The 11,076-nt window shown below is 32.1% G+C and overlaps 1 protein-coding gene across 1 annotated transcript in view; it reads right to left on the bottom strand.

Moving 5' to 3' along the window:
• LOC116023810 (probable LRR receptor-like serine/threonine-protein kinase At1g07650) overlaps window positions 1-5,415 on the bottom strand; it is a 13,735-nt gene extending 8,320 nt beyond the window's left edge. Inside the window, exons 1-7 of the mRNA XM_031264830.1 lie at window positions 5,258-5,415; window positions 4,965-5,142; window positions 3,029-3,100; window positions 2,864-2,932; window positions 2,701-2,772; window positions 2,533-2,604; window positions 1,727-1,798 (exon numbers count right to left, since the gene is read on the bottom strand). Of these exons, the coding sequence (XP_031120690.1) occupies window positions 1,727-1,798; window positions 2,533-2,604; window positions 2,701-2,772; window positions 2,864-2,932; window positions 3,029-3,100; window positions 4,965-5,142; window positions 5,258-5,336 (614 nt within the window). The 5' untranslated portion in view covers window positions 5,337-5,415. The remainder of the gene's footprint in view (window positions 1-1,726; window positions 1,799-2,532; window positions 2,605-2,700; window positions 2,773-2,863; window positions 2,933-3,028; window positions 3,101-4,964; window positions 5,143-5,257) is intronic.
• Between the last annotated feature and the right edge of the window lie 5,661 nt (window positions 5,416-11,076).

The raw sequence follows: 11,076 nt of genomic DNA, 5'->3' as shown, positions 1-11,076 counted from the left end.
TACGGTTTAAAGCAGGCGCCAAGGTGTTGGTATAAGAGATTTGATTCCTTCATCATGTGCCTTGGATACAACAGACTGAATGCAGACCCTTGTGCATATTTCAAGAGGTTTGGAAAAGATAACTTTGTTATATTGCTGTTGTATGTAGATGACATGTTGGTCGCAGGCCCCAACAAAGATCACATTGATGAATTGAAGGCACAACTGGCTAGGGAATTCGAAATGAAGGACTTGGGACCAGCAAACAAGATTCTAGGGATGCAAATTCACCGAGACAGAGGTAATAGGAAGATTTGGCTTTCTCAAAAGAATTATTTAAAGAAAATCTTGTCACGTTTCAGCATGCAAGATTGTAAGCCAATTTCTACCCCTCTTCCTATTAATCTCAAAGTATCCTCAAGTATGAGTCCTAGCAATGAAGAAGGGAGGATGGAGATGTCTCGAGTACCGTATGCATCAGCGGTGGGGAGTCTAATGTTCGCTATGATATGTACAAGACCAGACATTGCGCAAGCAGTGGGAGTAGTTAGTCGGTACATGGCGAATCCAGGCAGAGAGCATTGGAACTGTGTAAAGAGGATCCTAAGATACATCAAGGGGACCTCAGATGTTGCATTATGTTATGGAGGATCAGACTTTCTTATCAACGGGTATGTGGATTCTGACTATGCAGGGGATTTGGATAAAAGTAAATCTACGACAGGGTATGTGTTCAAAGTTGCTGGTGGAGCTGTAAGCTGGGTTTCAAAACTGCAAGCAGTTGTGGCTACGTCAACAACAGAAGCAGAATACGTAGCAGCTACACAAGCCAGTAAAGAAGCAATTTGGTTGAAAATGCTATTGGAGGAGCTCGGGCACAAACAAGAGTTTGTCTCTTTGTTTTGTGACAGTCAGAGTGCCTTGCATCTAGCAATGAATCCCGCATTTCATTCAAGGACGAAACACATACGAGTGCAGTACCATTTCATCCGAGAGAAGGTGGAAGAAGGGACAGTAGATTTGCAGAAAATCCATACCACGGACAACGTAGCAGATTTCCTAACAAAGGTAATCAATGTTGATAAGTTTACTTGGTGTCGATCTTCCTGTGGCCTGATAGAGACGTAAGCGACATGGAAAGTGCAAGGTAGAAAGAATGGTGTGAAGATATGATTGTTACAATCTAATCTTCAAGTGGGAGATTGTCGGCAAATGGAGTTAGGCAACATCCATGCAGCAGCCAAATTAGGAAGTTGCCAACTTTGAACAAGAATGTTAGGTAGCCAAACTTTGTTGAACAAAATATTTATTGTTTGGTCCTTACATTTTAGGCTAATTACAAAATGACCCCAAATCTACAACTATAAATAGGGAGGTCATTTGTCATTCTAGTCATCCCAAATCATTCTATTCTTCCCTCATATACTAGAGATATTAGAGAGTTTGTTGAGTGTATTTCTCCTTCCTAGCAAGAGAGAATTATCCTTGTTTTCTCCTTGTTAGTTAGAGAGTGGTTGTAACTCCTATTTTCTCATAGTGAAATTCTTCTACCCTTGCCCGTGGTTTTTACCCTAATTTGTTTAGGGGTTTTCCACGTAAAATCTGTGCCTCATTTATTTTTCTTTCTCAAATTATTGTTGCAATCTGATCTATCCCACTTCCGCGGGCGCAACAGTATAGAGGAAACAAGAAAAGAGGTTTATAAATATAAATATATAATTAGGAATATGAATGATGATGCACTTACAGCACTGTCAATTTTTTCAGAGCATTAAGTTCTTTTGGCAATCTGCCTGTGAGATTATTCACATTAAGAATGCTACAGAGAGCAAAATAGAGAAAGCATCAGACAAGTAATAATATCAAAAAATTAAAATTCAACCAATATATTAGCTGATTTTTAATGTAATATTTGTATAATATTGTATTGGTTTTTCTTTAAAAAAAAAAAAACACTGAGAGTGTGCAATAGGTAAACCGTACTAGGAAGACCATATGCGACGAACTCGATTGAGATGGTTTTAGTAATAATTGAACTCGTGACCTTCATAATTCAATAACCTATACCTCTTATAATAATTCAAATTGCTATAGAGATACTGGATTGAACTTTTCACTTGGGTGTGTCCCTTTAATTTGGATTCAACCTATTAGCAATTCGTTGGGAACTTAGTTTTGTTAAATCGTGTTCCAAAAGAGGTAAAAAGTTTAGAAGGGGGTTACAATAGACTTTTTAAAAAATTTTACTTAAAAATGCAGTTAAAATATAGTGTATCAATCAATTGGAAGCTAGTTATTAAGTAGCGAAAGTCTAAAACTTGTAGCACGATTTTAAATTTTTAAGGCGAGCTGAAAACGTGCGTTGTGTATGTATAATGATTCATAACACATAAGGATCGGACAACATAACACATGTAACATAGTACACATTGGTGTGCATAGAATAAATTTAGAACTAAAATTTGATTAACTCGTCAACATTAAAGCACAAAACTTAACACTAGTGATGAGACAAATTCTTATATACTCCGTATTTGATTAACAAAGGCTTACAGCATCTCTAGGTTGGCAAGTTTCCCCAGCTCAGGTGGAATAGCTCCATTGAAGAAATTGCTCTCCAAGTTTCTGAAAATTCACTTGTTAGAATAAAACACAAACAATAAGTTCCTCAAAAAAATGTTAAACAAAAGTTTTACTTGTGAGAGGAGCAAGAGAACATACAAATATGTAAGAGTCGTTATATTTCCCAAGTATTTTGGAATTGGCCCGGACAATCGATTCACAGTAACAGATCTACAAATTTTCAAATGTTCACTTATTTAGCATGGACAAGCATATGGCTTACACTTGTATAGCTTAGGTTATAGTACACAAGACATCTTACATAAGTTCCAATTTGATAGAAGCCCATTCAAGGGGAATTGTACCACTTAAGTAGTTGCGAGAGAGATCACTGCAGAAAATAAGATTAATAATCAAGCAAAGAAATAATATCAACAAGAAGAGGTTATTAATACATAAATGTAGAAAGAGTAGTGTAGGTTGGTACATTATCTTGAGAAAGGGTAATTTCACCAAGGATGGAGGAAGGACACCTTGCAGATCCTGTCCCTTCAAGTTTCTGCTTACACAAAAGTAGAGACTTAATTATTCTGTACTCTTTGTATTAGTATATCCGAAAGCGGTAGTGCCAAATATTAAAACCATTATTATTATTTTTTAAACACTCATGATTCTTTAAAAGATATAAGAACATCCTTAATAATGAGGCCTTTTTTGGGTTTTTGAAAAGTTTTTGTAAATGTAATTAGGAAAGAGAAAAATGGAAAAAAAAAATAAAATAAATATGATTTAAAAAAAAAATAGATTTGTTAGGCGCGCCTAACGCGCCCGTGTGGGCACGCGCACAACAGAGCTTTGAATTTATGCTCTGCTCACAGATTTTTCTTTCTTCCACCTCACTTTTTACATTCCGATAACCTCAAAAAAATCCATATAATGTATGCTCTAATATCTGTTCTATACTTTCTCAATCATTTTCACCTCAGAGAATCAAGGGTCGGGTCAATATGAAAAATGGAAATGTAATATTTATATTAAAAAATATAATACTAATCATGAAAATTATTACATTTTTCTTCAAAACTACTACACTTTCCCATATAAGTAAAAAAACACAATTTATACACTTTATTCCTGATTAAGTATTACATTTTCATATTGATCCGACCTGTCTCATGGATCCGTCACCATCATATCGGGATTCGATCCTGTGACCACTCATTTGAATTGAAATGGTAACAGATGTGTCATCACATTACATAGTAGTTGCAAAATCATTATTCTTAAATTATGAAAACATTTAAATTTGTTTTCAAAAAAAATGAAAACATTTAAATTCAAATTATATTTTTACAATTTATTGAAGTCGTAAACATTAATTATCAGATTTAAAACATATAGAAAAATAAATAATGTAATTTATTTTTTTCTCTAATAATAATGTAACCTATTTTCAAAAAAAAAATTAGTATTTACTTTTTTTCATCATTTATTTAATTTATTACTTCCCAAAATTGTGTATAAAAGTGTCCAAAACTATAGTGGTCCCATCTGGTTATGTGCAATGAGACTTCATTTCCTAGTACAATATATCTTTTGAGTGACTTGCATGTTATTACACATGCAAGAGTTATGTTTACTTAGTGTATACCCACAAGTTGTGGTTGTGGATATATCTTGTCCTCAAAAAATTATATATATATATAAGTCTGCTCAAATGCGGCCGCGCCTTCCTGTGCGGTCGGTGCGGCTGCTTGAAATATACACCACTGGTGTTAACAAAATACACTAATAGTGTTAGGAAAATGCACAACAATGAAAATGTATAAATACACCAAAACACACAACACACCAAAAATAATGCACCATAACTCCTCACACCTAATTGTGCATTTCCGAATTCGGTGTGATACTTTTATACATACCTAATAATGTATTTTTTTTTGTGATGCCTAACTAATGATGTATATTTGTGTTGTCCATTTTCTAACATTGTGTGGTGCATATTTACATACCTAGTAGTGCGGCCCCACTTGAATTCTACTCTATATATATTTGTTATTAATTTAGTGTTTCATATTTAGGGAATAAGTATGAAACACTAAATTAATAACAAACAAAAAGTTACTAACGACACTTCAAATAAAATGTTACATAATCAACCCCAAACTCGTTAGGTTTAAATAAAAAGAAGACATAATGGGTTAGACCATTGCATACTTGCATATGATCTTCATTCTTAATACAATTTATCTTATACACAGTCTCAGTTATCTTATACACAGTCTCAGTTAATGACTGTAGATTTCTCTCGAAACCCAACAAACAAAAACAAATACAAAAGAAAAGAAATGGGAATTGAAATTAAAAAAGAGAATAATATAATATAATAGTGAATTGGGTATGCAGAAGGAAGAGCTTACATGCTTTGAACATGGCAAATACCAGCAGGGAAGCTACAATTGCAGGTGAGAGTATTATTGTACTCTGGCATACCTTCCCTTTGTGGTGTCAACCAGTTGGAGTTGTTGTCACAAGGATTTAGTTTAAAATCCCAATCCTTCTTCCCCACTTCATCTGCTATTTCTCTAAGTGCATTTACTTCCATATAACATTCAACAAAATTAAAGCTAGCTGTTAATACATATATATAATTTGCATGCAATGTAATATCATAATCACCAAGAAAACAACACAGAGCTGAGCTGAGCCTCACATTCATCTGGGGGAAGATGCCCACTCTGTGCTTCAACAAATATAATTGGTATGAGGATTACGAACATGGAGGCAAACATGCTTGAATTCTGGGGAAGTTCTGCTGCACTGATTTTCTTACATTGAATTCTCCAACATATATTTATTCGGGGCTCTTATTAACTGTAAGTCTGAAATTAGGCAAATTATATTGCTGACTATGGTCTACATTGCAATGCGAATTATGCTTGAATAAATTTTATTTTTAATTTTTTTAAGATGCTGGAAATATATTACTCGGTATTTGTGTATTGAAGGTTCATTATTTGGTAGCATTCGAAATAATGAATTTTTAGTATACAAATAATGTACCTTTAAAAAAATAAACAAAATCAACTCTGAGTATATTAAAAATGTATCTTATGTCAGTGATACGCTTTACAAAGTGGACCAATGGCCTAGGGTTCATGGTATAATAATGCAATCAATTATTTACAGGGCGTTTGGTTGGAGGAATGAAATTAGGTGGGAAATGAATTGTAATTTTATGGGAGAGGAATAAAGTGTGAATTAAATGCCAGTGTTTGGTTTACAGAAATATAATTAATGAGAATTTTAATTTCAATGTTTGATATATATAGGAATTGAAAGGGAATAAGTAATATAAAGTCTAAAATACCCATAATAATAATAATAATAATAATAATAATAATAATAATAATAATAATAAATAACAAGTATCTATTGGACCCATCTACATATTCAAACACAAAAAAATAACATATTCAAATATCACTCATCTACAATATCTCGAGAGAATGAGAGGTCAATCATCACTTTTAGTTTTTTTTTTTTTTTTTTTTAAAGATGAGTAATTTTGTCTCAATGTTATTTTTTTCTTTCTAAAATCAATTGAATTGAAATAACGCGGAATTGCAATTCCCTCTTAACCAAACGAATGAATTTATTTGCTTTTGCAATTAGGTAGGAATGGAATTGTAATTCCCTCCCACCAAACACCCAATTAGAGTTTTTATTATTTACAATTAAATATTACAAATTGTTAATAACACACATGGGTGATTAATATACATGCACATTGAATGGTTTAACTTTTAAATTCTTTATTTACTTTTACTATCATAAATGTATAATATATTTTATGCATCTTAATTAGGTGTGAATTACTAATGGAACATAATAAATAAAGAGAGAATCATAGATTCAAGAAAATAACAGTTAGAATGAGTTGGTCATATTGTTGATTTGATAACCATAAGGTTATAAGTTTGACTCTGTAATCTATTGTTTTTTTTTTTTTTTTTTAAATTTGAGTTGGTCAATTAGAGATTCACTTAATGCACACTCTCGATCGGATAGTAGTTATTGATTTCTCTCGTCCTTTTTGACAAGTGGACAGAGTAGAATGTGATATTTGCGGCTTTATTATACTGTTTGGTTGAGGATGGCGTAACCCTTAGAACAAGATAGAATGAGACACTTGTGGTTTTTGCTTTTTTGTTTGCTTAAAGAAAAATTTTTTCAAGTACTTCTTGAACTTGAACCCGATTGGTTTTGGAACTAAACAAATATGTTCCAAACCTAAATATTGATACCCATATACTTCTCATAATGTTACCTGACTCAATGTTTGAGCACTCAAACAAGTGAGCCCGCCAAATTAAATAAGAACACAAGTAAAACACAGAAAATGAGGAAGAAGATTAATAGAGGTTTTCTGAGAGCAAAGTATATGCTTGTACATTCTAAAAATTCCACATGCTCAACCAAAGGATATATAGGAGAGATTGAATTCAATAGCATTAAACCCGGCATTTATACTTATATTTAAATCACTTTGTGTAACCTTCATAATAGACAATCATTACTCTAAAAATAAATTTTAAAATGTAAAGATTAGAATTAATTCGTAATTAATTTCGTAACATCAGAATTAATATCCATAATGATACTCTATTATTATATAGAAAAATATAAATAAATAAATTATATATATATATATATATATAGGTCACAACTTGCTCAAATGAAAATTCTTTCTTAATATTAGTAATAAACAAATAGTCCGACAATCCGTACAAATAGATTAATTAGTATTCAGTGATATAGATTGACGGATAAGTGAGTAGACAAACAAGTGAACAAAGCCATAAATGTCTCATTCTATCTTGCTCCAAGGGGTACGGCATTCTCAACCAATCAAACAGTACAACAAATTAAAGCCAAAAAAATCTCATTCTAGTCGGTGCAACTTGCCCAAAGCTCGTTGTCAATTGCAAATTATAAATTTTTTTATTTTTTCAAAATCAATTGCAATTTTCTTCAATCAATGCAATGAATCTAATTTTTTTTTTGAAGAAACTCTATCTTTATTTTTTATGTTCCATAATTCACACAAACGGTGTATGAAAAATATTATTTATTCATAACTAGTCACACTTGTGTAAGACTGTTTTACGAATTTTAGTCCAGAAGACGAGTTGAATATATAAAAATTAATTTGGGATTTGGCATCATGAGATCAAATAAAAGAGCTAATATCCAAATGTCCTATGAAACACACATTGGTTTATTTCATAAATTTCAAAATCTTTTATAAATTGAATATACTGGAGGATATTTTGAATGATATTCTAATATTTTATTGTAGGATATATGAGCACTAGATGTTGTTAGCAATTTCATCATAAAAACAATGTCAAAGACTTGATGCGATTAGGGAATTTCTGGTTCTATAATAGTGCTCCAATAGCAATGAAGTAATGGACTTTCAGTTCTAAAATATCCCCATTATCTTCTGCGACTTTAAATGGTCCCCTATATACTTTAAAAGATTATTGGACAACCGGTAGTGTGATAAGTTAGTTGTACTTATCCATATAAAACATCTTCAAAATATTTTTCAAATGTAGACTAACTGGTGTATAAAACTTTTTCAATAAAATGTTTGATCTTCATGCTGAGACAATACTTGGTATTTTCCAAGTTTTTCATACCATCAACACAGACTGAGATAATAAATAAATAACTCCATTAGCAACTTTTTGATGAGCACATATTCATTTTTACATATTATTGCTACTTCAGGAGGAAATTACTCAGTCAATTTCTTACTACTTCAAGTTATGTAAAGCCTTTGTAATTCAACAAATATGTTGCGATTTTTATTTTCTTTCATTCTAATGATTATAAATCCATCAAGGACTTTTCCAAATAAGCATTAGTGCCTAATGACCCATAATCAATTTGTTATTTACTGCCAATGTACTGGAACTTAATGACATCCATTATGGGAGAGTATATTTAATTAAAATCAATTCTAGGTCTTTGCCTTGACCCTTAGGCTACAAAACTCTCTTTATATCATGCCACCTCATTATCCTTGTTTCTCTTTCGTACAAACACTCATTTGTAACCTACATGGTTAACATTTCAATGGTGTACATGTTATAAATAGAATACATTTAGCAGGGAGCGAGCTATATATACCTTAATTGCTCCTTTTATACATTAATAAATTTGAGATAAAAGGGACGGCCGTCCCTAAGGGCGCTCCTCTATGCTCTGCCATTATTTAAGCTCGTTTTTCACTCATTTTACATAGCTTTCGACCTCGTTCGAACCCTAGTCATTTCCTTTCACTTCCTTTCATATTTTTAGGTTAGATTAGGCTTAGATTTATGTTTTTAAACATATTTGAAGCTTGTAATCTTGGATTTGGAGCTTGAATTTCAATATTCTACCATTTATTTAAATAGAGAAGTTTTCTTTCCCTTTTATCTCTTTCTCTCTTGCAAGATTTATGTTTATTACTTGTGGTTTTGTGTTCTTTATGCTATTTAATTATGAGTAGTTAGTTTATGAGCTTGAGTTAGGGTTGTATTATCTATTTTGATGCTTAGGTTGTGATTATTGTGAAAAAAAAGAAGAGGGAAGAACCTCAACCTAGCGTTCATGTGTTTGTGAGGGTATTGTGTTTGAATCTTGCTTATATTTGATGTACACATTCATTGACATATATTGGAGGATTCATTGGCTCAACGAGAGTTGGGTGATAAATTTGAGCCACCCCTTGCATAAACCCGATTTTTTCTATGAAAATTGAGAAAATTGGGGGTTTAAGATGCTTTGTGTGCTTGATGGACTTGGAATTGATACACCATGAAAGTGGGGCAATTTCTTGTTCTAATCCTTGTAAATTTGCTCACATGAGTGACTTATATAGACTAGGATACCTATGTGCAATCTCAATTAACTCTTTGGTTATTTGTTCTCCAGGACACCGTAAGTTGTTGAAGCATCTAGATGATAAAACTCCTTAACTTGAGTCTTATTTCTTTATTTTGTATTTATCTCTTGACCATATGTGTTTATTCTACCTAGTTGTTGTTTGTTTAGCTTCTTGTTGATCTTCTTGTGCTAGTGTCAATTTTGTGATCGCATATTGCGTGCATTCGATCAATTTCAAGCATCTTAAAATTTCAAGCATCTTGTAATTTATTTCGTTAATCAAAACTTTAGGAGTGGGCAATCTCCTCCTTGTATTTGGAACATTCCTGATACTTATTAATGTTTATTCTATTTTATTTTTATTTTAAATGTAATCTTGTTTTTTTTTTAATTTAAAAATAATAATAATAATAATAATAATAATAATAATAATAAGTGGGAGCTAGGGTTCAATTAGAGGGCAATTTATATCGTGGACCACGGTGCACAATGCATTGTGCACTCCGTACCAAAATGTTAGGAGATTTGTTCTGTGTATTCTAGGTAATCGTTCTGTGTATTCCAGGCAATCATTCTGTGTATTCTAGGCAACCGTTCTGTGTATTCATGTTAGTAACACATTTTGTGATCTGTTTGTGCATTTGAATGTTTAGGAGGATGAGTTCTGTGTATTTTGTGCCAATATTCTGTGTATTCATGTCATTAACACAGGTTGTGATGTGTTTGTGCATTCAAATGTTAGGAGGATGAGTTCTGTGTATTTTGTGTCAATATTTTGTGTATTCTGGGCAAACGTTCTGTGTATTGCAAATGTTCTGTGTATTCTAGATAATGATTATGTGTATTATAGATAATGAATTCTCTGGAGTCATTCGCGTTCGCGTCCACTAACATTGAAACGGCGTCGTTTCGGACCAGGGTCTACAGTGCACTGTGGATCCTGGTCCACGATATAACGATTGCAATTTAGAGGTGGTCGGCCAAATCTCGAGTCTGGGACTAGGTTAGCACTTATCAGAACCGATCCAGGACTAGGCCCAGAATTATTTATTTATTTTATATAAAATATTTATAAATTGTTTTTTTTTGTTTGAAATGAAATTTAAATCATTGACCTATGATTAACAATGAAAGTTCTTACACACACACATATATGTATGTATGTATGTGTGTATGTATTTATGTGTGTATGTATGTATGCATGTATGTATGCATGCATATGTATATGTACACACACAGTGACACACACACGCACTTTTTCAAAGTTAATATTTTTGTTTAAAATAATATTTTAAACATTATATTAATATCAAAATAAAAAATAATAATATGATTTTCTAAAAAAATAATTTTTTTTTGACTTTAATAACATTTGAATTTGTTTTATTAAAAATTTTATAAGACTTGTAACATTATTTGATAACTTAAAAATAATATAAAGTATATTATAATTTATAAAGTATGTGCTAGATTTTGCCCGGACGTACACCTGAGCATGGACCGGTTAGGGACTTAGGCCGTGTTCGGGCTTGAGTCTAGGCCAGTTTCAAGCTAGGCTCCGGGCTTCTTTTTTTTTTTTTTTTTTTTTTT

The sequence above is a fragment of the Ipomoea triloba genome, chromosome 1, assembly GCF_003576645.1.
Source record: "Ipomoea triloba cultivar NCNSP0323 chromosome 1, ASM357664v1".
Classification (NCBI taxonomy): Eukaryota; Viridiplantae; Streptophyta; class Magnoliopsida; order Solanales; family Convolvulaceae; genus Ipomoea; species Ipomoea triloba.
Note: the sequence above shows the minus strand (reverse complement) of the source record. Positions and strands in the feature narration are given on the sequence as shown.